The 25,163-nt window shown below is 59.4% G+C and overlaps 1 protein-coding gene across 1 annotated transcript in view; it reads right to left on the reverse strand.

The window, feature by feature from the left end:
• Positions 1-8,461: 8,461 nt before the first annotated feature.
• CACNA1S (calcium voltage-gated channel subunit alpha1 S) overlaps positions 8,462-25,163 on the reverse strand; it is an 87,103-nt gene continuing 70,401 nt past the window's right edge. The window contains exons 36-43 of the mRNA XM_077839033.1: positions 24,954-25,055; positions 24,666-24,790; positions 22,907-23,035; positions 20,754-20,944; positions 12,892-12,968; positions 11,938-12,032; positions 10,608-10,775; positions 8,462-8,788 (exon numbers count right to left, since the gene is read on the reverse strand). Coding sequence (XP_077695159.1) covers positions 8,462-8,788; positions 10,608-10,775; positions 11,938-12,032; positions 12,892-12,968; positions 20,754-20,944; positions 22,907-23,035; positions 24,666-24,790; positions 24,954-25,055 — 1,214 coding nt within the window. The remainder of the gene's footprint in view (positions 8,789-10,607; positions 10,776-11,937; positions 12,033-12,891; positions 12,969-20,753; positions 20,945-22,906; positions 23,036-24,665; positions 24,791-24,953; positions 25,056-25,163) is intronic.

Below are 25,163 nucleotides of genomic sequence, written 5' to 3' on the forward strand. Positions count from 1 at the left end.
CCTGAAGCTGCCACAGAAAAATTATGAGAAGAAAGGACGGTGGAAGGCAGCACAGACCCTGTGATTATCATTTACTGTCTGTATTGCAGTGGCACCCAGGAACTCAGAGCTGGGCCAGGCCCCGTGGCACAGACCCCAAGAGTTTCCAATCTAAGTACAGGAGTTTAAATCGCTTCCTCTAGCCAATAGTCCAATACAGGGGTAGGCAACCTATGGCAGACATGCCAAAGGCGGCACGCGAGCGGACTTTCCGTGACACTCACACGGCCCAGGTCCTGGCCACCGGGCCGGGGGGCTCTGCATTTTCATGTAATTTTAAATGAAGCTTCTTAAACATTTTAAAAACCTTATTTACTTTACGTACAACAATAGGTTAGTTCTATATTATAGACTTAAAGAAAGAGACCTTCTAAAAACGTTAAAATGTATTACCAGCACGCGAAACCTTAAAAGAGAGGGAATTAATGAAGACTCAGCACACCACTTCTGAAAGGTTGCCGACCCCTGGTCTAATAGATGAACCGTGGCTCTCACTTACTTGGTATCCAGTGAAGAACAGTCTCCTGTAAAAATAGCCTTTAACGGTTGCCACACCACAGACAGTAGTTCACCTTTATATGATGCTTTTTGTCCTGAACGTTTCACGCTTACACGTGCAAGGCTAATTCCCTGCACTCCTGAAATGCAGCCCCCTCTGGGTGGAACCCAGCAGCTGTTTAGCAATGGACTGTAAGAAGCTAAGAGGCAGTGAAGAACGCCATGGCTAGTTGAACTAGCAGGGGACTCTAGGTAGGCAGAAAGCAATTATCCACAGTGGACTGTAGTTGGGATCGCCAAGTCTTGTGCAAATCGCCTCGGGATCCTTACTGACTAAACGAGGTCAAGGCTTCTCTTTTAGAGCTCCTCTAAAATGTGGTTCTTTCTGTAGCACAGCACCCCCTACTGCCCCTTGGCTGGAACTGACTCCGGGGATAGATCACCCCCTGCTGGCTTACCACCTCTCTTCTGCAGCAATCTTGCAACACTTCAAGCAAGCGTACCTCGGTGGCGTCCCACCCAGGGACATTGGCATGGCCTACTGCTGCTTAGTTTGGGAAAGGTGGTGGAATGCCAGGGGCCTGATCCTGCCTGTTGAATGCCTACTGCTGATGACGGGCATTTGAAGTGCAGTGGGATCCCAGGCTGGGGCCCTAAGGACACTCAGTACCGGACTGTGCTGCAGGCCTGGCCTGAAGCAGTGCTGTGAGGGAGCAAACACAACCTCTGCAAGAGCAGCAAGGGACGCACAGCATCCCACTGCCCGGCCCACGCAGCTGGGTGGATCCCCTCTGCCCTGGGTGCTGGGCACAGAACAATAATAACTCAGTGAGACCAGGCAGTCGCGGCGCTGCTAAGGACAAGGCCACTGGTGCCATTTCACACACGCCTTGGCCAGTCGCCTCTCACCCTGCATGAACCTGCAGCTTCAAACAGGGGCCCTGGCGCCTGTGAACTCCAGCGGTGTGACCTGGATCTTCCTGGGGGGCAAGAGCCAGCACAATGCCCCCTTCTCCCCAAAGGGCTGCGGGAGAGACTGGCCTGGCTGAGGCAGCTCTCCCATTACACACCCAAGTGACCCCCCTACCCCACCTGGAGCATGGATTTAATGGGGAAATAGGCTCTTCCCCATAAGAAATTCCATCCCCGCTCTGGAGTCTTTCCCAGCTCTCAGATGTCTCCCCACTTTTCCAGCACACTCCCACCCCAGCCCCTTGTTGTAGCCACCAACTTCCAGGCAGGACAGACTGTGCCGGGGGAGGAAAAGGTTCTGGGCCTCACAAGGGATCTTACCCAGAGACCCTTCCAGCTGGTCCCATACGGGGACCTGGAAATGTCCCCCACAGCAACTGCTCCTCCGAAAGCAGAGTGGGGGCCCGGGCTTTTCTGAGGCTGGGTCTCAGGCCAGCTGGCTTCCTCCTTGGCGCGAGCGGTTGGTGCTCCCCCTCTACTGCAGGCTGGCTGCAGACTCAGGCAGACGCTGATGTCACGGTTACCCTCAGCAGTACGGCTAGCAGGAAGGCTAGCAACGAAACACAGTGAAAGCTGAGACACTGGCATCGCCACATGGACAGGGTGGGGAGAGGCGGCACCTTGTCCTGGGCCTCTCTGCCTTAACCCGGCCAGGGGACAAGCACTTGTCTGGCCATCAATCGCTGTTTGTGGGCACCCTTCGCTGGAGCTTCTCAGCCCCGGCTGGACACAGAAAGCCCCTGCTGCTGTTCTCCTCCCAGGGGTGGCTCTGCAGACTCCATCCCAGGGCAGGCAAAGGAATCCAGGCCACGATCTCCCCCCCTGCCCCGCCGAGCCCCATGGGCAGCCCAAGGAAGGCGTGTGCTGTCAGACAGGAGACAATCCCAGAGGGGATTTTGTTGGTGGGGGGGATCCAGAGCCCACAGCTTGTTTCTCACAGAATGTAAAGCCTCCTGCTTCATGGTTTAAGCCATTCTAACTTGTAGGGAGAGGGCCGTTTAGGCTCATCTGGAGGCCCTGGGCCTGGCCCAACTGGGCAGCGTCTATGTTCCTAACGGTGGGCATGCACTGCCCCAGTGAATGGGAGCTGCTCCCCGCCCCCCGTCCTGCCCCAGCCATGCCTGTGTGGTTCCAAAGCCCTTTCCACATGCACAGCTCCGTCGCCGCCCGGGCCATCCCGTTCACACGGCGGCACAATGCACCCGGGCCAGCTGGTGAAACGTGACCATGAGAGACCGTCGGGCTCGGAACAAAAAATAAACCAGTAACTCAGATGTTACGGAGAATCTGGAGGCAAAAACAGGAGAAAGCGCGACAGCTGGAGAGATCAAAGCGCCCTTCCCGGCGGCCTCGGGGTCTCCACTGCAGAGCCGCTGCCCTGCTCCTGACCCGTTCTCTCGCTCCAGTGCAAGAGAGAGAAGCCGAGCGAATGAGGATAAGGGGGTGTCTGCAGGGGAGTAGCCCCCTGTGGCATGTGCGTGGTGCTCAGCCACCCGCTCCCCCAGAGGTGGCTGCATTTTGCAGCTGCCAGCTGTACACAGGGTAGTTGGAAAACATTGTGTGAGCCTATGTTTATAGAGCACCCAAAGAGCTGCCGTGCGTCGAGCCAGCACCCCTGAAGGGCAGCCAAGAGGACAGCGGAGAAGGGGGATTTTTGGGTTCGGGTTTAGGGTTAGCGGACAGGAAAGGGTTAGTTCTGTTGCTGGAGTGCTGTGAATGGTGGTCACTTGCCTTGCTTTTGACCCAAGAGACGGATGCAGAAGGAGGAGAAGAGACAGGGTAGTAAAAGGGCAATACGGCTTTCCACCGCCTTCTCAGGATACAAGCCACTGGCTGACACCTGGGCAGGCAGGTCGGCCTCCCCCTGGCTGCGGTGTCATCTGGCTGCTCTGGTCCCCCTCCTTTGCTGGCAGCGCAGAGCTGCGGGGTCTGTCTCCTCCTGGCACGCTGGCGTTGGGCCGTGCCGATGGTCTCGGATCAGGTGAAGAGCCGAGAGAGAGAGAGAGGACAGGAGGAAGACGGTGGTGGGGAGAAAGGAAGGAAGGGGAAAGCCGAGCAGGCTCTCCCCTGTATTAGGTGTGGTCCTCGCTGTCCAGCGGCGACGGGAGGGCTGCCGCGGATGTCCCGACGATCGAGGCTCGCCTGCTTATCACAAGGGAGCTCCTGCCACGCCGGCTGGGGCCACGCGACAAAGCTCGAGGGCTTGTGCAGCGGAGTTTTTAATGCTCCTGCAGCGCAGACATGATCTGGCCTCATTTGAAGGATCCCTTGCCCGGAAAACTTTAGCCGGGAGTCTGTTTCTCCAGCACGTCTCCGGCAGGGGAAGCCAACCGGCGCGTGTATCGCGCGTTTCACATGGCCCCAGCCGGCGCCTCCTGCTGGGCTTGGGGTGGGTTTGATTTCTGGGCCCAGGCCCCTTACTATGACCCAATCTCTTGAGACCCCATCGGAGTGCTCTCGGGGTCTGGCTGTGTCCAGCAGCCTCAGCGGAGGGTCTCCTGTGCATCCATGACAGGCCAGTCCGGTCTCTCCCCTGCCCCGAGGGACACAGCGGGGCCAGGCGGTTGGCACCGATAGGTGAGTGTCGGCTTAGACTTGAGCTGGGCCCGAACCAAGAGCTGAGCCCAGGCACGCAGAGCGTGGGAAGCTTTTTCCTCCCCACTGACCAGCACTAGTGGGGAACGCACTAGACTAGGCTGGAGGCCAGCGACCCCCTGAGCCACCCATCGCCCACCTCCCCCACTGGATCACAGCCAGTCCCCAGGGCAGCGCCAGCCCTTTGATGTCCCTGGGCAGCGGCTGATCCCCTTGGTCACAGGAGCCCAGTGAGGAGGTGGAAGCCCTGACAAAGCCCCATTGTGGGGCAGGAAGTGGGAATGGCCTGTCGGACAGGGGGAGGGGGTTGTCTGGCTGCAGAGAGAGAGACGTTCCTGGGAGTCAGCTGGAATGAGATCAGCAGGTCGCGGGTGTACAGCAAAGCTTGTGCTATGGGGCGAGCCAAGGGGAGACTAGGCGGCTGGAAGCTGAAGCTAGAGACATTCAGACTAAACATAAGAGGCCCGATTTTCACCGGTAAAAGGCCCTTAGCCAGTGGCACCGTGCACCAGGGCGGGGTGGGTTCACCATCACTTGGAATCTTACACGGGGATCGACTGGGGCGGGCTAAGAAGCAGGTGCCAACTCTGCCAGGAGTTATGGGCTGGAGGCAGGAATCACTGGGGGACGTTCTCCAGCCGGGGCGATGCAGGAGCCCAGACTGGCTGGTCACCCTGGTCCCTTCTGGCCTGAAGCTCTAGGAACCAGTTTCCTGCCCCGTGGGACCTGCCCCTCCCCAAGTTCTGGGTTAACTCCTGAGCAAAAGGGAGGGGTAAGACTTGGAGTTGGACAACCGGCCCCCTTTAATGAGGATACGTCTGAATTACAGCCCAGATGTCCCATCCACAAACATGGGCTAGTTCACCTCACTCCCCATGGATAGGTCAGGTGGGGAAACTGAGGCACGAAGCGATTGAGGCCTCGTTAATATGTGTATTTCACCGAGGGGTACAGCTACACTGAAACCCCTCCTCCCCCCATGACAGTAAGTCTCTGAGCCTGGGACTATGGGCTCAGGCTTGTGGGGGTCACACTCTGGGGCTAACAGCAGCAGTGTGGACGTCCCCACTCAGGCTGGTGCCCTCCCCTCTCGCTGGGTCTCCGGGCCTGGCTCCCACCCGAGCGGGAACGTCTGCCCTGCTGTTAGCCCCATAGCCTGAGCCTGAGCCAGCTGACCGGGGCTCTGAGACGCATGGCGTGTGGTGTTTTCACTGCGGAGCAGCTGTGCCCTTGGGGACCCCAGCCGAGAGTGGGGCCCTGCCATGCTGGACGCACAGGTCCTGCCTGGAAGAGCTAAGAGCCCGCCTCAACGAGACCACCCTCGGTTTGGGAGCCCAGCCTGAGGCCCCTGAGGCAGGGCTTTCCCGGGGTGCTGAGCCCCTGCAATGCCCATTGAGTGCAGCTTGAGCAGCGGGCGCGTGACACTTCCTCACGATCAGGCCTCAAGTGTCTCCAACTGGGGCTCCCCAGAATGAAGGCCCTGGCAGTCAGCGGCGAGTGGCTGGTCCGAGGTCACGCAATAAGGCAGAAGTGGAACCCAGGCATCCTGGTTCAGTCCACTAGACTCCAGCTCCCCCTTCTGCCACTCGAGGGAGACCCTGGCACCACCTCATGTATCATAGAATCAGGGTTGGAAGGGACCTCAGGAGGTATCTAGTCCAACCCCCTGCTGAAAGCAGGACCAACCCCAACTAAATCATCCCAGCCAGGGCTTTGTCAAGCTCGGCCTTAAAAACCTCTAAGGATGGAGATTCCACCACCTCCCTAGGGAACCCATTCCAGTGCTTCACCACCCTCCTAGTGAAACAGTGTTTCCTAATATCCAACCTAGACCCTCCCTCAGCCACACACCTGTAAGGTCTTTGGCTGGATCATGATTAATGAAGCTTCACAACTCCCCTGCGAGGCAGATGGGTACCATTATCCCCACAATACAGAGAGGGAAACTGAGGCACAGAACAGGGCAAGTGATTTGCCCGTGGGCACACAGTGTGCCAGAGCTGGGAACAGACTCTAGGAGGCCTGGCCCACGGTCCCCGGTTCCAACCACTAGACAACGCTCAGTTCCTATAGCTTGTGGCTGATTAAACACTGCGCAGAGGGGGGCCAGCCACTCCTTAAACTCCCAGGGACGCCCCCTGACTTCTGGGGGGAGACTCCGGAGTTCCATCTGAGCACGGGCCTCGTTTCCCCTGCCAACTCCCCGGCTCTCCACCTGCAGAGAGCCTCTGACCGCCTGGCTCCTTTCCCCTCCCTCACTCCCCGGGGGGAACCCCCTGCTGTCACTCGCCAGGGCTTGGCCGCAGGTGGTCCCTGCGACAGCCACTTCCCATTTATTAAGTTAACAAATAAACACCAGGGCTGAGAGCAGACGGGCTCTATTGATTCAGCGCGTCCCGTGGGACCCATCATTTCTCTGCATTTTAATCTAGATTAGCCGGGGACTGGGCCAGCGATGGGCTTGTGCCGCTTCAAAACAGAGCGTGCAGCCCGGGGGCCAGAGGGGAGGAGAAGCATTGTCCAGCAGGGGGTGCTATGCAGCCCCACCCCCACCGCTCACCATGACAGAAGTGCCGTCCTGGCAGCACTGGCTGGTCTCTGCCTCTCCTGGGCAATGCTGTCTTGGCTGGGGTGTCTCCGGCCTTGTCCCAGATCACTCCACGTTGGCAGGACAGCACGGACCCCTGGGCGTCACGGCGGGCCAGACTCTCCCAAGAGCCCCGTCCCCGGCGTCGGGCTCCTTGGGCAATTTTGCACAGTGAGGGAGAGGACGAATTCAGCAGATCAGCCGTTCGCTACAAATCCCAGCCCCGGCACATCTGCTCCCTCCGCGACTTTCAAGCCCTATCTGGTTCCTTTCGTGGTACGCATGAATTTGGCTCTGGTTCATCGCCGTAGAAGGAACAGGGCTGGATTATCAGCGAATGACAGAGAAGCCACATCCTCAGCTGCCACAGCTCCATTGACAGCAATGGCACGATGCTGATTTACGCCAGCAGGGACCCCTGCGCTCCCCTCGTCTGAGCTCCTGTCTAACGCAAGCTGGAGAATTTCAACCTGTTGTTCCTGTGTCAAGCCCCTGCCTTGTGGTGGAGCTAGGGCACATTTTTGGAAGGAGGCATGCAAATACAGCAGAATCCAGCCCACTCAGAATGTTGTTCTAATTGTTAATTTACACACACACACACCACACACACAGAATGGGTGTTGTATCTGAGCTAGATTTGACCCAGAGCACTTATTCCTGCTTGGAACAAAGCGAGGCAGCCCCACTTTTGAACCCAGCCTGGGAAATTTAACACAAAAGGCACCAAATCTGCTCTTTATTAGGCTGATTAGAACAAAACACACGTGTGATTTTACTCATCGGCCAGAAATGCCACCTGTCCTGGCTGAAGACAATGCGAGAAGGGAGATTGACCCAGGGCTTTCGTGGTGAGCCAGCCCCTTAGGGCACGGACCTTCTTTCTGTCCTGCGTTGGCACAGGCCCGAGCATCACGACGGGGGCTCCTAGGCACTAGGGTAACAGCAATAATAAATCACTGCAGGCAAGCTGCCCCTCCAAGCTCAGGGTCCAAGCCAAGGGCAGGCTCAGCCAGTGGCTCCTGGACAGACAGAGGAAGCAGGGGCTTGTGGTTAAAGCTCGGGCTGGGACTCAGATGTGGGTTCAGTTCCCACGCTGGCCACAGACCCCCCCCGTGACCTTCGGCCAGTCACCCTGGCATTGATTTGCAAAGGCTCACATGATAATGAGAGGTGAGGCCTCTCGGTATGTCACAGGGAGCGAGATAAATAGTGAAAATCTCCCCCTTCCCCTCGCTGGCCCTCGTCCCTCACCTGTAGCACGTGCCTGGTCTAGATGGCAAGGGCCGGCTCTGGCTATTTGCATTCAGCCCCATGGTTGGAAAGCGGCCGCTCATTCGGCAGGCCTGACTGGAGACCCTTGGGGGGCCTGGCGTTCAGAGGGACGGGAATCCACTGGCGTTGGCTGGAGCTGCGGGTGCTCAGCACCGCTGGAAAGCAGACCCCCAAGGGTCTCCGCTGGACCCCCTCTGATCGAAGACCAGAGCCCAGAAGGACAGAGCGGAGCAGCGAGATCGCGGTGCCAGGGATTTAATGACCCGTCCGGTGCACACGTTTCAGCTCTTGGGAGGGCAGGGGGCACACCCAGCCCACGCAGCGCCAGACACCCCGGTAGGAAATGCCCCCGGAGATCAGGCCCTCGCAGCTCCTCCACAAACAGCCCGGCGAGTCCTTCTCTGCTCCCATCTGCCTGGCCCGGGGCAGAGAGCAACCAGTCAGGGCTGGGCGTGGGAGGGGATGGTGCTGTGTTCCCATGGTGCTGTGTTTTCCCTCTCAAAGCCCACAAATGGGTGGCACCTCCCGGCTGGCACCGTTGGCAAGGGGGATCCCCGGCGGCGTCTCACTGGTGGGGGCTGGAGATGGCCTCTGGGAGCCAGGCGTGTTGGGCCCCCGGGAGCTATGCAGGGATGTGGCCAAGGTGTGTCGGCGGGTGGAACCGGCCTCCGCTCCCACCGGGCTTTCCCTTCCCCTCAGCAACTCGGCCGCGGCCTCTTCCATCACCACCATCTCCAGCTGGCAGGTGGCCGCCCCCTCGGCTCCCACGGCCGTCACAAAGGATGGGTCGCGGGCCAGAGCGCCGAGGCCCCCCGAGAGAAGAGCCTGCCGCAGAAGAAAGGGATCAGCACGGCCCGGCTGCTCGGGCTGTGCAGAAACCACCCCTGAGCTCAGGGCGGCTGACGCCTGCGTTTCCCAGCGGGGAACAAACATGTGGAGCTGGGAGCGTTCACGCTCGGGAGAGAACTGGGCCCAGAGCCAAGTGTGAGCAGGAGCTCGGCCAATTCTCCACCTGCAGCTCCGCCGGTGCCCCTCAATCCCGACCCACAGCCCCCTCAATCCCAGCCCTGGGCTCCCCCAGCTCCGCCGGTGCCCCTCAATCCCGACCCGCAGCCCCTGCTAGCCCAGCCCTGGGCTCCTCACACACACAGCTCCGCCGGTGCCCCTCAATCCCGACCCACAGCCCCCTCAATCCCAGCCCTGGGCTCCCCCAGCTCCGCCGGTGCCCCTCAGTCCCGACCTGCAGCCCCCTCAATCCCAGCCCTGGGCTCCTCACACACACAGCTCCGCCAGTGCCCCTCAGTCCCGACCCGCAGCCCCTGCTAGCCCAGCCCTGGGCTCCCCCAGCTCCGCCGGTGCCCCTCAATCCCGACCCGCAGCCCCTGCTAGCCCAGCCCTGGGCTCCCCCAGCTCCGCCGGTGCCCCTCAATCCCGACCCGCAGCCCCCTGCTAGCCCAGCCCTGGGCTCCCCCAGCTCCGCCGGTGCCCCTCAATCCCGACCCGCAGCCCCTGCTAGCCCAGCCCTGGGCTCCCCCAGCTCCGCCGGTGCCCCTCAATCCCGACCCGCAGCCCCCTGCTAGCCCAGCCCTGGGCTCCCCCAGCTCCGCCGGTGCCCCTCAATCCCGACCCACAGCCCCCTCAATCCCAGCCCTGGGCTCCTCACACACACAGCTCCGCCAGTGCCCCTCAGTCCTGACCCGCAGCCCCTGCTAGCCCAGCCCTGGGCTCCCCCAGCTCCGCCGGTGCCCCTCAATCCCGACCCGCAGCCCCCTGCTAGCCCAGCCCTGGGCTCCCCCAGCTCCGCCGGTGCCCCTCAATCCCGACCCACAGCCCCCTCAATCCCAGCCCTGGGCTCCTCACACACACAGCTCCGCCAGTGCCCCTCAGTCCCGACCCGCAGCCCCTGCTAGCCCAGCCCTGGGCTCCCCCAGCTCCGCCGGTGCCCCTCAATCCCGACCCACAGCCCCCTGCTAGCCCAGCCCTGGGCTCCCCCAGCTCCGCCGGTGCCCCTCAATCCCGACCCGCAGCCCCCTGCTAGCCCAGCCCTGGGCTCCCCCAGCTCCGCCGGTGCCCCTCAGTCCCGACCCGCAGCCCCTGCTAGCCCAGCCCTGGGCTCCCCCAGCTCCGCCGGTGCCCCTCACTCCCGACCCGCAGCCCCCTCAATCCCAGCCCTGGGCTCCCCCAGCTCCGCCGGTGCCCCTCAATCCCGACCCGCAGCCCCTGCTAGCCCAGCCCTGGGCTCCTCACACACACAGCTCCGCCGGTGCCCCTCAGTCCCGACCCGCAGCCCCCTTCCTGCGTCTATCCCACAGCTGGCTTTCTGCCCTCCATACCCCTCTGCCAGCACCATTACTGATCTCCACTTTTACCCCATTCCGGTCCCCTCCGTGTCCCCCCATTGCCTCTACTTCACCACCCTGTCGATGACCTTCGACCCCTCTAACTGGGGCTGAGCTCCGCTCCCCATCCCATCCGGAGGCTCAGGGCTGGCAACTCCCCCGTCCCATCCTGCCTCTGCCCCCTTGCCTCACCCCGTCCCCCTCCAGCAGCTGTGGCTCCTCTCCTCCTTTCACCGCTCCCCCAGGAACAGTCTCTCCAGCCCCCGCCCAGCCAGTCCCCCCGCAGGGTCCTGCCCCAGTTCTACCTCCTGGATGAGTAAATTGGTGGGCGGGGTAGAGGCGGCAGCATCTCCCTCCCCGTTCGCCTCATGGCCACCATCCAGCTGGCGCTCGGAGCTCAGCTCTGCTCCCCGCTCCTGGGCAACCGCCTCCTCTCTGGGCAGCTGGGCGGAGAAGCAGCCAAGAGTCACATCCTGGGGGGTGAGCAATTCTCAACCTGCTGCAACAGCCTCGGCGGGTGGGCGAGGTGGGTGCTGCTCCGTGGAATCGCCCAGGGGCCACCCTCCCCGGGCTTGCTGAGCAGCCAGGGCGACACAATCGTCCGCTCGGATCCCTCTCGCCTGCCGTGGCGTCCGCTAGCCGCCCGGTGGCACCCCTTTGGAGGAAGAGCGCAGCCTCTTCCGGGGCAATGCCTCTGCACTCGGACAGCGCTACCTTCGCCTGCCCTGCTCCCCGCTGGGCTCTGGGAAGAGCCGGGCGCCCCGGTTAGTTTAAGGAGAGGCAGCGATCGTTGGCGAGGGCACAGAACCCGAGGGCCAGTCCAACAACAGCTGCCGAGCTGACCACGCTCTGAGCTGCAGGATACAGCCCAGTTACCGGGGCCCGCGGCGTCGCTCTGTGCCCAGGCAGGGGAATAGCAACGTCACCCGATCCTCGCCCCGGGGACGGGGGGCTGGGGCCATGTTCCCACAGGGCCCTGGCCTCCAGCGCAAGGCAGGGGAAGTGCTAGCAGTGGGGGTTATGTAACCGCTTGAGCTCAGCTCCTGTCAAGCCAATGGCCAACTCCCCCAGGCTAGCAACAGCCCCCTGTCCATAGCCCCAGGGGCCTTCTCCTTTCCTCTGGAGCGCAGGGCAGAAAAGGCCGGGGAATGGGCAGAGAAGGGGAAAGGCTACAGAGCCTCATCTCCTTATACAGCGGAGCCACGATTACCTGGTTATAACAAGGCATGACCCCCGCTCCAGTCCTCCATTCCCCTGTACGCCCATCCCCACTCCTGGCCACCGGTGGCCCTGGCAGAGGCTCCAGGCCTGTGGGCCGTTCCAGTGGCCATTGGGAAGAGAGCAGGGGTGCTCTTTGCGCCCGAGACATTCGGGTGGCTCGTGGCTGGTCACCGGGACATCCCCAGCCTCCCCCAGCTCTGTGGCCGCGTCTCTGCTGCGGATGGGCCAGGAGAACGGGCTCCGTCCCACTTCCCAGGGGCCAACCGGCCTGGGGCGGATGCCACGCTGGGATCTCCTGCCAGCTGGCCCCAGCGGGCCAGGTGCCTCCAGTGCACAATTGTCTTGGCCAGCCCAAAATGGGAGGGGGACTAGCCCCGCCCCAGATGAGCCACATGATACCCCAGTCCCATTTACCTGCAGCCCGCACCCCGGGCATCCGCCGACACTGGCTGCCCGCCTCCTGTCCAGCTGCCGCTGCAGCTTCTCCAGGCGGAAGGAGCGGTTGTGGCCTGAGGGGAAGGGAAGGGGGGTGTCACGTGGGGAGCCCACGGGAAGGACACTGCTGGGGCCCTGGGGCATAGGGGGTGCCAGCTGGGAAGGGATTGACTAGTGCGGGGGCAGCAGAGCTCCAGCCAGCCCTGGGCCAGCCCCCTCCCCTGGTGACCCCCCGAGAGGGGCAGAGGGAACCAGATGCTCCCCTAGCTCACAGGGAAAGAGCTTCGCTGTATTAGCAGAGCACAGGCCTGCCCTCGGCCTTACACCCAGCCCGCCTCTGCCCCCAGCGCATGGGGAGGGGAAACCGGAGATCCTGGGTGCCCCCTCCTGGAAACCACCGCGACCTCCCATCTCTGCCGGCTGAGGGGGGACTCGGCCTGCAGCACCCCAGGAAATCCAGCCTCCTGCTTCACCTCCCTTTGAGGGCCATGGCGCCCTGGGGAAAGGACCCCCCCCCCAGAACTGGCACCCCCAGGGAAGGAGGTTATCTGCATTCGCTACTGCAGGGAATTACAGTATCGGCTTCTCTTTCTATTGCTTAGCTCGTCCTTAGGGCCATGAAGAAACAGCCCCTGTTCCACCATAAAAGGGGGCTCCCCGGCTGCCTTGGTGAAAAATGGAGTCCCACCCCCACATAAAAGGGGGCCCCTCCCCCCCACGCCTTATGGGGTCCCCCCAATCAAAGGGTGACCTCCTTCCCAACCCTCTAACAAAAGAGGGTCCATCCTCCAGGCCACTTGGTGAAACATGGGATCCCACCCCATGCCCGTCTGGCAAGCCGGGAGTTTCCCCAGGCCATGTCACTGCCCACCCAGGACACCCCTCCCGGTAAGGCCAGGACGTGCCCGGTGCGACGATGCTGCGGGTACTGACCCAGGGCAGAGTGCGGCCATGGCTGGCAGGATGCCGGCAGCATCCTCTCCCCCTGCAGCTCATTCTCGTACTGCACCCTGTCAGGGACAGGAAAGAGCATCAGTCTGGCGCAGGGACCACCCCCCAGCCACCCCTCCAAGGGCTTCCATTCACAAGCATCAGTCACCATGCGAAACCCTCACCGCCTCCTGCCTTCTGTCCACCACAGCTCCCTTCTCGCCCCTCCATCCTCTTCTTCAGCACCTCTGGGCTCATCCCTTCCCCTCCGGCTTGACACCCCCCTCCCAATCATATTAATAAAAACAGCACAAACTCCACTTGTATTAGAGAGAGAAACAATGACTGGACAGATAGACACCCTAGGTACTGAATGGATGGCTGTGTAAGGAGATGGACAGATGGATGGATACACTATTATAAGGTGATAACAGTCAGCAGAACAGATTGTGTCAAACCAACCGGATAGCTTTCTTTGACCGGGCAACAAGCCTTGTGGATGGGGAAGAAGCGGTAGACATGATGTATCTCGACTTTAGTAAAGCTTTTGATACTGTCTCACTTGATCTTCTCACACACAAACTGGGGAAAAACAACCTAGATGGAGCTACTATAAGGTGGGTGCAAAACTGGTTGGAAAACCGTTCCCAGAGAGCTGTTATCAGTGGTTCACAGTCATGCTGGAAGGGCCTAACGAGTGGGGTCCTGCAGAGATCGGTTCTGGGTCCGGTTCTGTTCAAAATCTTCATCAATGATTTAGATAATGGCATAGAGAGTACACTGATAAAGTTTGTGGACGATACCAAGCTGGGGGGGTTGCAAGTGCTTTGGAGGATAGGATTAAAATTCAAAATGATCTGGACAAACTGGAGAAATGGTCTGAAGTAAACAGAATGAAATTCAATAAGGACAAATGCAAAGAACTCCACTTAGGAAGGAACAATCGGTTGCACACATACAAAATGGGCAATGACTGCCTAGGAAGGAGTGCTGCGGAAAGAGATCTGGGGGTCATAGTGGATCAGCAGCTAAATATGAGTCAACAGTGTAAGGCTGTTGCAAAAAAAGCAAACCTCATTCTGGGATGTATTAGTAGGAGTGTCGTAAGCAAGACACGAGAAGTAATTCTTCCGCTCTACTCCGCGCTGATTAGGCCTCAACTGGAGTATTGTGTCCAGTTCTGGGTGCCACATTTCAGGAAGGATGTGGACAAACTGGAGAAAGTCCAGAGAAGAGCAACAAAAATGATGGAAGGTCTAGAAAACATGACCTGTGAGGGAGATTGAAAAGATTGGGTTTGTTTAGTCTGGAGAAGAGAAGACTGAGAGGGGACATGAGAACAGTTTTCAAGTACATAAAAGGTTGTTACGAGGAGGAGGGAGAAAAATTGTTCTTCTTAACCTCTGAGGACAGAACAAGAAGCAACGGGCTTAACTTGCCGCAAGGGCGGTTTAGGTTGGACATCAGGAAAAAGCTTCCGAACGGTCAGAGTGGTTAAGCACTGGAATAAATTGCCCAGGGAGGTTGTGGAATCTCCATCATTGGGGATTTTTAAGAGCAGGTTGGACAAACACCTGTCAGGGACGGTCTAGCTAATACTTCGTCCTGCCTTGAGTGCAGGGGACTGGACTAGATGCCCCCTCGAGGTCTGTTCCAGTTCTATGATTCCATGATTCTATGATAGAAGGGTCTGTCTCGGGATAGACAGAGGAGGTGAATGGGGACAGACAGACAGGACAGCATCACTAAGTGTGAAGAGGGGGAGGTGACTTACCCTGGGTGCTTTGAGATGTTCTGGCCGATGGGTGCTTCACCACAGGATTTGCACGGGCCGGTGCACTTTTGATCGGAGACTGCAGTCGTGTGGCACTGCACAGAGTCACACCTTGGGCTCTGAAGGAGGGATACAGGGCAACGTGAGCCTGCCACCGCTCAGCGCCTTCTCAGCTGTGAAGCCAGACCTGCCGCAGCGGAGGGGAAGGAGACCGGGGGGCAGGGTGTGGAGCACCCACAGGAACGAAGCATCTCAAAGAACTCAAGTTACGTAAGGTAAGTCACCGTCCCTTCTTCGTCGAGCGTACGTGCCTGTGGCCGCAGGACACTCCAGAGCAGTAACTCAGAGAGGAAGGGGGATGCCACAGAGGTGAGTCAAGGACTGTTCGGAGAATGATATCACCAAAGGCAGTGCCCTCTCTGGAAACAGGAGAGATGGCACATGCTTGGCACAGGCTAGCACAAGACCAAGTCGCAGTCCTGCAGATTTCTGCTATGGGCACGTACTGGATGTGGACTGAGCTCCAGTGGAATGTGCTGTCACCGTGGGGGGGAACACCCCCCTTCTGTCACAACAGGTTAAAATACAACCTGCAAGACACAGACAACCCCTGGCTGGACTGGAAACAGGTCCTTCGTTCATTCTGTTCACGACACAAGTAGCCTGGGAGAGGCCCGCAAGGACCTAGTCCTGTCCACAGAGAAGGCAAGGGCCCGTTGAACATCCAGCGAATGAAGGCTTGAGACCTCTCTGGAGGCCTGAGGATGTGGGTAGAACACTGGCAGGCGAATCTCCTGGTTAATGTGATCTTCCAAGAACATTCCTACAACCTTAGGAAGAAAACAGGGACGGGGACACAGTAGAATCTTGTCCCTATGAAAGGGGGGGATATGGTGTGTCAGCCAGGAGTGCCCCCCGCTCTCCGATTCATCTTGCTGAAGTAATGGCGCCCAGGAATGAAGTTTTGAAGGAGATGTGGAGGAGAGAGCAGGTGGCCGTTGGTTCAACAGAGGCTTTCCTTGGAGCATTAAGAAGCAGGTTGAGGTCCCACTGGGTCCCAAACAGGAGGAAACCAGTTGTATAGACACTGGAGGAATCTGGCTGTGACAGGGCGGGCAAAAACCAAGAAGCCCTGGATGGGTGACTGGAAAACTGTGAGAGCAACCACCTGCACTTTAACAGAGCGCACGGAGAGACCCTGTATCTTTAATTCCAGCAGGTGGTCAAGTATTTTGGAAAGGGGAACTTCTGGGGCTTGGGAAGAAGAAAGAGAGCATCAAGAGTGAAGGCGTTTCCATTCTGGAGATAAGTGTTGCCGGTACTGGGCTTTCTGCCAGGCAAACAAATTGACTGAACTGCAGCCAAGCGAGTTAACTCCATGGTTGAGAGCCATTTGGGATCCATGCCCTGGGGTGCAGAGAGGAAGCATCTGTCATGAGGATCTTTGATGGTGTGCAATGCAAGAATGGGGTTCTCACACAGACCCTCTGTGGGTCTTTCTGTCATGTAAGGGAATCCAACACCTTCTGAAGCACTGTGACCCATTTGGACAGGTGGTGTCTGTCTGGGATATTTACTGTTCTAAATCTTGGAGACATCTGAGATGGAGTCTCACATAGGAAGTCATGAACATGCAGGAAGATGTGTGTCCCAAGAGCTGAAGACAAGCCCTCATGCTTGTTTATGGGCTGAACTGTAGCACCGAGATTAGGCCAGGTAGGGTGGAAGATGTCTCCCAGAAAACATAGGCTCTTGCTGTTGTGGGCTCCCAAGTAGCTCCTATGCAGTTTATCCTTTACATTGGAGTTAGGATCGATTTTTTGTGATTGATGCAATGTCTTAGAGATTGGAATAAAGCTAACGCCTTGGCCATGGCTGATTGGACCTCTTGGAGCGATCAACTCCTGATCAACCAGGTGTCCAAATATGGGAATACCGAGATCCCCCATTGACAGAGACCAGCTGCTGCTGCCAAGAGGAACTTCGTGAACACCCTCTGCACCGTGGAGAGTCCAGAAGGGAGAACTCGATGTCAATCGTGGTCTGTTCCGATTACAAAGCAAAGCAAACACTTGTGGTGATGGGCGTCCTGTAGGTCGAGGGCAATGAGCCAGTGTCCTGGATCCAACAATGGGAGAATGGGAGCTAGTGTCACCCTGATGAACTGCTGTGCTAGAACTTAGTTGCTCAAGTGTCTGAGGTCGAGAATCAGCCTCCCCCTCTGTCTCTTGCAGGAACTAGGAAGTAGTTGGAATAGAATCCTTTCCTGGTGAGTGCTGTTGGAACCGGCTCGACTGCCCCCAGCAGGAGGCGGGACGGGACCTCCATAATGCTGGTCTCTCTGGTCTCATGGCAGATGTTCAATGAAGTGTGTATGTTCTGAGTACGTGGTAAAGTCCCATTTCATCACCCAGGCCCGTAACTGGCAGTACAGAATTGAAGAGCAGCTGATAAGTAGCTCTTTCTGCCCCATACATCCAGTCTCTTGGATTCATTGTCTATTGGAGAGGGTCTAGATCGAGTCTGATGGCTCCTTTCATTGGCTGCTACGGAATTAGGACGAGGGTGGGAAAAGAAGCGTTCCCTCCGCTTTGGTAGGATGTAGTACTTCTTATCACTTCTCTTTCAGGTGGGTGGAATCGTGGCCAGTGCTTGACACAGAGTGCGAGCTGGGCACAGCAATGCCTCATTACTGGGCAGAGCAATCTTTCCTCGGGGATTGATATTCACCAAAGAACGTTATGACTCTTGGACTTCCTCAAGCGGGATTTGGAGAGAGTCCACTGGCCTCTTCATGAGCTCCTGGAACATTTCGAACTCATCGGCAGAGGAGGGCGGGGGTGGCATTACTGCCTTGTCCACAGATGAAGAGGACCCAGCTGAAGGAGGTGAGACCTCCTCAGGTGGAGGCGCTGACTCCTGCTGCATATCGTCTGGTACCGAAGAAGTGCATGGTACCAGGGGACGGACAGCTGCTTGCCGTGGATGGAATGGGACCAGTGGGTGCCTGTAATCTCTTCTTGGCATCCTGTAGAACTGGTCACCAAAATGGCCCCCAGGACTCCCATTGTCGGGGGGAGGGAACAGGGAGAGTGTCCCCAATGACAGTCATCATCTCTGGGTCTGCGATGCCTGGCTGGTTCTCTAGGGTCCTCCTTGGTACAGGGACCCCTGGGAGCTGGATGGTATGGCACCAGGATGGATTCCTGTACCGGGACCTCAGAGGCTACGTGACGGCTCAGCTAATGTGGCTGGTGCTGACTGCTGGAGGCTTGGGTGGGTTTTGGCCTGCAGGTGCCTAGGCTGTACCGGCGAGGGGGCTCTGACAGATCCCACCGCAACGGAGTCGGGCTCATCCGAAATGATGAGATCTTCAGACAACGGGGGCCTGGAAGGAGCCGGAGGGTGCTGACAGCCGCTGGCAGCTGGAGGTGAAAATGTGGACTCTGAGATGGAGACTGCTGCAGTACTGAGGTGGATGCAGGGTCCTGTCTCACTTCAGAGCTGGGGTCAGAAGCCGGTGCCAAGGGATGAGTGGTAGCCCCATGCATATCATGGTGCCATGGAGGGTCAGGTACGCGGTACCGATGCCTCGACACCAGGCTCAGTCGGCCCCTTTACGGTACCCCTGAAGGGACATGAGGGCTCCTGCGAGTGGGTCTTACGAGGTGAGCTACCCCTTTTCGCCACGTCTCTGGATGGGGAGGAGTGCCTTCTCCTCTTCGAAGGCTTCACCTCCGTGGTCCCAGCTGCGGCTGGGCTGATGACTGAAGGAGCCAATGCTAATGCCTGGGGGGAAGCGGCCCTCTCCGGAGCGAGAGCACATCCCATTAACAGGACTGCTAGTCTCATCTCCCTGTTGTTTTGGGGCCTACCCTTAAACTCCAGACAGACTGCACGCTCTGGGGGGGACGGGGGAGTTCCCCAAACACCGCAGGCAACTTCAACGTCCATCGCGGTTGGGAAAAGACCTGTGGCAAGTCTGGCAGGGCTTAACCCCTGGGGCGTTAGGCACAACAGATTGATCGGCACAGAAAAAGGTCCAGGAGTTGGTGGGGAACCCCCACCCCCTCCAAGAGCACAGAAACGTGCCAAATGAAATAAAAATAAACATAAAATATAGGGCAGGAAAACAAATGAGAAATGAAAATACGCAAGAAAAGTCTTTCCGGAGGTGAGAGAAAGGCGGGACGCAGAACACAGCGATCTGCGGAAAACTCGGTCCCGAGCCTCAGGCAGCTGAGAAGGAGCTGAGTGGCGGCAGGCTCTCGCCTCCCTGGGTTGGGGGCCCTGCCCCACACCCCCACATCCCTGTATCCCGTTGCTCGGAGCCGGCACAGGCCACCAGCACGACGGCACAGGCTCCAGTCCAGGGCACACGCCTCCTACGGTGGAGCCCCCACCGGGACGGATAGCAGAAGAACTAATGAGGACAGCCCCGTTATGTTTGTGGGGTAACCCTCGTCCCCCCATTTCACTGCCCTCCTGTGTTGTTTTGTCCAGGGGTCCGGACCCCAGGCTAGCACCGTGCTGCAGCCTATTGCCCCCTTCTGGCTGGACCAGGCAAAGACATTCCTGGACCTGCTGCTGCCGAGGTACCGGCCTTACTCCTTCAATTCAAGCAGTAGCAGCCGACGCGTTCAGATCCGAGGTTCCCCTGTCCGGCCAAGCCCTGTGGATGACCCTGCCAGGGGCATGTCATGCTTCAATTACAAGCGCTCTGGGCGGTCGCTGTGTCTTTTCTGCAGTCTCTGGAGCTGTCTGACTACATAACATCACCGCCAGGGCCAGAGGGAGCGAAGAAGGGCTTGGGAAACCGAGAGCCACGTACAGATGGGCACAACTGGGCTCAGGCCAAAGGAGTCACGCTGCGCACGCCAGCCCAAGGTCCTTGCAGCGTCCATATGGATAACAGTCACGGGGCAGCCTCGGAGGGTTGGCGGGGCAGTCTGCCAGCTGGCGTCATTCATTGCACCTGCAGCTGTCCAGGGCTTCACAAAAGGGACACGTCTGCATAGAGAACTAGCCCCAGTGACCAGAGCTTTAGCCTGGGTGCCTGAAATCACGCGGCCCGATTTGCAGTGGGGCCGAGCCCCCCGGCCTTGTCTGGTGTCAGAGCGGCTCTGCTCACCGCTGCTCTAAATTGGTCTCTGCCCTGTTCTAGACCCTAAAGTGCCCCACCGATAATCTGGGGCCAGATCTTCCTCTGGGGTAAAACAGCCGGGCAGCTGCCAGGTGCCTGTTGCTGGGATTAGTCTGACACCTGCTGGTGTAAACAGGATCTGCAGCCCGCTCAGCTGTGTGATAAAGGCCGCAGGGCAGGCTCTGGGTCCAAGCAACCGGCTGCCACCCACCCTGGCACACGGCGGGCTCTGGGTCCCCGCACAGTACGGTCCTGACAGCGTCCAGGGTCGGGGTCCTGGCTGCACCCCAGCCCTGTAGAGTGGGAGTTGGGTTGGGGTCCCCACACGGCGGGTGTTGGGGTTAGGGATCCCTGCACAGCAGGGTGCAGGGTCGGAGTCCCTGCCCCACGCCCCACACCCAGTTCTCTGCTTCTGCCCCCTCTCTGTGGAGGGGTGTGTGGGCAGAGAGCACTGAGCATAGGGGCTTGTGGGCCGGTTAGGTGGGCACCCCACAATGATAAATAGGTTGAGAACCGCTGGGGTAGAAAGGGGTGAAGCTGCCAGGCCATGGGGAGGCGTGTGCCATGCTCTGTAAACGAGACCTGGGCAAGGCGGGCATCTGGTTTTGCCTGAGACCTGAAGGCAGAAACTGCACCCCCCTTCCCCCCCCTCCCGGTTAACGGGGCGGGAGGCAGCCAGTGTCTGCCCCCGCACACACAAGCGTCAACATATACACGCGTACACAAGCTCACACACACACACGTGCACGCACGTGAGCCCCCGCCGCTGCACCCGTTCACACACGCTCACAGTCCCCGAGCGCCAAGCTCCCCGAGTCACAGCAGCTGTGCAGTCGAGGGATATGAATGGGTCCCTCTCTTATGGAGACTGCACCATTTACACAGACAGCATAACCCCTTGCGGTCCCCCCCCCCGGCCGCCACGCGCCCTGGGGGGCTGTCTCCGACCGTGCGGCTGCGTTGCTGTTGTTGGTGTTGGGGTTCCTGTCCGGGGGGAAGTCATCCAGGAAGACGGGGGAGTCCAAGTCTTCGCTCCCCACTTCAGTGAACTGCAGGGGTCTCTGGCTGGTCACGTGGGGCTGCAGGGGGCTGTTCCGCTCCATGAAGGAGTCCACATGGCCAAACAAGCCACCCGTCCTCTGGAACCAAGAGGGGAGAGGTCAGAGTGGGCCTTGACCGTGGCGCTTCTCGAGGCCTCCCAGCCCGTGGCGCACGCCGCCCGACGGTCCGGATGGGTTTGGGCCCACGGTGGGACGGCAAAGGCCAGTAATGGCAGCTGAATTTAAGGTCATGCACAGCAGGGCAGCAGTAATAACAGCCCCAGTTCTTACAGAGGCTCTTTATAAATAGGGGGCTCAGCTCCTCACCTCACAGCGGGGGAAACTGAGGCACAAGTGACTTGCCTTAGGTCACCCAGTAGGTCCATGGCAGAGCTGGGAATAGAACCCAGGTCTCCTGAGTTGCAGCCCAGTCCCAGCCCATCCACTAGGCAGCACTGCCTCTCCTACCAGATAAACCCTTCCACACTCACAGGCAGCTCTGAACGCGAGGGATTCTCTGAGGAGCGAGAGGGGGCAGGATGCTGTCACAGACTGCTGGTACCTTGGTTGCCATGGCTACCATTACACCACAGCCAGCTGGAAGCTCCCAGCATAGGGAGTGCAGAGGGAATCTCTGTCAGCAGTGTTGGGTCTGTGACACATAGCTGTGCACCGGGCAGAGGTGCCGATACACACTAGCCAGTCCATCCCAGGAATGAGCGCTCTTCCAGCATGTTAACTGGTTAATATCCACTTCGCGGTCCGGGGGAGTCAGTACAGTTAGCCCCATTGTACAGGGGAGGGGGAAGGGACAGCCAGGGCGATAACACCAGTGCTGGGATTAGAACCCAGAGATCTCTGAGCTCAGGTCACCAGCCCGCAGTTCCACCTAACGCAGGGGTGGGCAAACTACTGCCCACAGGCCGGATCCGGCCCACCAGGCATTTTAATCCAGCCCTCGAGTTCCTCTGGGGAGCGGGGTTTGGGGCTTGCCCCGCTCCAGCCAGGGACAGGGTCAGGGGCCACTCTGTGCGGTTCCTGGAAGCAGCGGCAGGTCCCTGCTCCGGCTCCTATGCGTAGGGGCAGCTAGAGGACTCTGCTCCGCATGCTGCCCCCGCCCCAAGCACCGCCCGACAGCTCCCATTGGTTGGGAACCACGGCCAATGGGAGCTGCAGGGGTGGCGCCTGCGGATGGGGCAGCATGCAGCATAGACGCCTGGTCGCGCCTCCGCATAGGAGCCGGAGAGGGGACATGCTGCTGCTTCTGGGAGCTGCTTGAGATAAGTGCCACCTGGAGCCTGCACCCCTGAGCCCTTCCCTCACCCCAACCCCCTGCCGCAGCCCTGATCCCCCTCCCGCCCTCCGAACCCCTCAGTCCCAGCCCGGAGCACCCTCCTGTACACCCAACCCCTCCCCTCATCCCCAGACCCACCCCAGAGCCTGCACATGCAGCCGGAGCCCCCACCCACCCCGCACCCCACCCCCCCGCCCCAGCCCAGAGCCCCCTCCAGCACTCTGAACTCCTCATTTCTGGCCCCCCCCCCGAGAGCCCGCACCCCCAGCCAGAGCCCTCACCTCATCCTGCACCCCAACCCCAATACTGAGAGCATTCAGGGCCCGCCATACAATTTCTATACCCAGATGTGGCTCTCGGGGCCAAAAAGTTTGCTCACCCCTGACCTAACGCCTGGGAACAGAGGAGACGGTGACGGCGACTTAGCCAGTCGGTGACGTGGTTTCTTGTTACTGACCCTCTCCTCTGTGATCAGACCCATTTCCACAGACTGTGGCATCTCCCATGCTTGTGGCTTCGTGCCACGCCCGCCGGCTCACGTGCTCACACAGAGCTGGGTCCTGCCCAAGTGTTTGGCACCAAGCGGCCATGACAATGTGACTGATCTCGGGCATCATCACTCACCCCTGGCACCTTCTGGGGGGCCCCTACCCTGTCTGCAGCAGTCACCGCTCAGCACACGATGCTCCGCATGGGACACCGGCGGTGGGGCTGGTACGTGCGGGGAGGGTGTGGGGAGAGCGGGTGGTACCTCTCGCTGTGCTCACCCGGTATATCCCTTCCTCTATCGCTGCCTCCATCATGGCCCTCTCCAGCTCCTCCTCGGCGGTCAGGTCCCCAGAGATCGTTCGGTGGATCTCGGGTGCGGCTTCCTCTTCGATGCTTCTCAGGCCGGCCTGGTTGGACGGACAGAGACGGGGAAGGTCACTCACGGGGCTGCTGGTGGCAGGGCGAGCGTTTCCTCCCCAGGCAAGGGGAGAGGGAGGCTCAGCAAAGCCCGGTTACCCGGCAGCTCCAGCTTCCTTCCCCGAACCCGCAGCCCTGCCCCCCAGCTGCCTCCACCGAGCCCAGGCTGCCTTGCCTACTTCCCAAAGGGGGGGCTCTGGTGCCTGCTGGTTCAGCAGCCTCTCCCCCGGCGCTAGCTCTGTGCACTAGGTGGGGAGGAAAGGGGGACACAGAGAAGTGACTTCACGCAACGGGGCTGGAAGAGGGTAAATGAGCTGAGTTATGGGGCCGGGAGGTCTGTCTAGGGCATCGGCATCTCTGCCCCTCCTGCAGGGCCATGGGGGCTGGCACATCTTACCTTGCACATGTTGGAACTGGATTTGACACCCAGGGACCGATGTTCCTACACCCCAGGGGGAGGCCAGGGGAGCCCTGAGACATGGCTGCATTCCAGGTTGGACAAGAGGAATACCCGCATCTCTCCAGGGGAGGAGTCCTCTGTTCTCGGGACATGCCCCCCAGGACCTCTGACACAGGGAGCCTGGACTCCAGTTGAAACTCTTGTGTGGGGCTGTTCGTTCCATCAGCCAGAAGGGGGGCAGGGAGTGACATGAGCCTCAGACCTTCCCCTTGTCCCTGCCTCTTTGTCCCCATTTCATGGGTGGGGAAACCAAGGCAGACAGGAGGGAAGTGACTTGCCCAAGGCTACACAATGAGTCAGTGGCAGAGTGGGGAAAGAACCCAGGCGCCCTGCTGCTCTCCACCGTGCTTACTCCTCTAGATCACGCTGCCTGTAGAGACTGACCCTGGGTCATCGTGGAAGGAGCAGGGCTGCAGGAAGGGTGGTGTGGGGGCACCAGCTCTGAGATTCCATCACGGGAAGCCCTTGAAAGCCCAGAGCTCGGTCCAGGCACCAGTCCAAGCTGTGTGCAGCGGAGACCAACTGCCAGGCCCCGAGGAGGCAGCCACCAAGTTGTCCCTTAGGCTGGGCCAGCCTCCTCCACTTCAGGACTGTTCCTCTTAACGTGGGGTCCCATCCCTTACACACTGAGATCTGTTTGGGCTCTCCTGTCTCATCCACCAGCTCTCCTGTGCAGCCCCATTTCCAGTGTTCTCAGGGGCAGAGCTTCCACCTACAGCCCATTCCCCTGTCTCCATGTCCCTTTGTTCAGCTCTGTCCCAGGACTTCCCCTCCGGCCACCCTCGAGAATTCCTCTGCCAGCCTAGTACCGACACCTTCAAATACTTAGGCCTCCTTCCCACCTTGCCCGGCACATAATAACACCACCACCTCGCTCTTGTGGAGCACTTTTCATGAGGCGATCTCAATGTGCTTTACCACTGAGGTCAGTGTCACTATCCCAATTTTACAGCTGGGGAAACTGAGGCACAGAGAGGGGAAATGACTTGCCCAGCGGTGCTGGTGGCAGAGCCCGGGTCTCTCGAGTCCCAGGCCAGTGTTCTATCCAATAGGCAACTCTGCCTCCTGAGCCCTGCCCTGCCTTTGTGCAGCAGGGACAAGCTGGCTGCTTTATCCAGGCAAGAGGAGCAGCTGGGATCCCCAGACCTGTTGGCACTGACCTGGATAGCAATGGCATTCTTTTTGGGCCGATACCCATAATATTCCTCCTGGCGCTTCATGAACTTCCGGAAGTGCTCCTGGATGAGGAAGGTGGCGTAGAACTTGCCCACGGTCACCTCGTCCTCTGGAGGGGAGAAAGCCAAGTGAGTGTAACACTGCCCAGCGACTATACCCAGCCCCCCTCCGAGCGGCGTGGGGCAGCTGGGGGGCAGGCAGAGGGTGCCAGGGAGAAATAAGCCAGGGAGGATGGCAAACACAGTCTCTGGATCACCCATGGGAAGACGCACCTCCAATCGGCGGAATGACCTGGTCCAGGAGTTTCATGCTAGTTCTCTTCCAGATCTTCTTGATAATGGCTCTCAGCTCCTCATTGGCCTGCTCAAAGTTACCTGTGGGGAGACAAACCACCAATCCATTCGTTCTTCCCCTAGGGAACACCGCTGGCTGGACGGAGAGCTCCATCATGGGGATCCTAAGTTGACTCTCCAGGAGTTTTT

Source organism: Eretmochelys imbricata, chromosome 21 (genome assembly GCF_965152235.1).
Source record: "Eretmochelys imbricata isolate rEreImb1 chromosome 21, rEreImb1.hap1, whole genome shotgun sequence".
NCBI lineage: Eukaryota > Metazoa > Chordata > Testudines > Cheloniidae > Eretmochelys > Eretmochelys imbricata.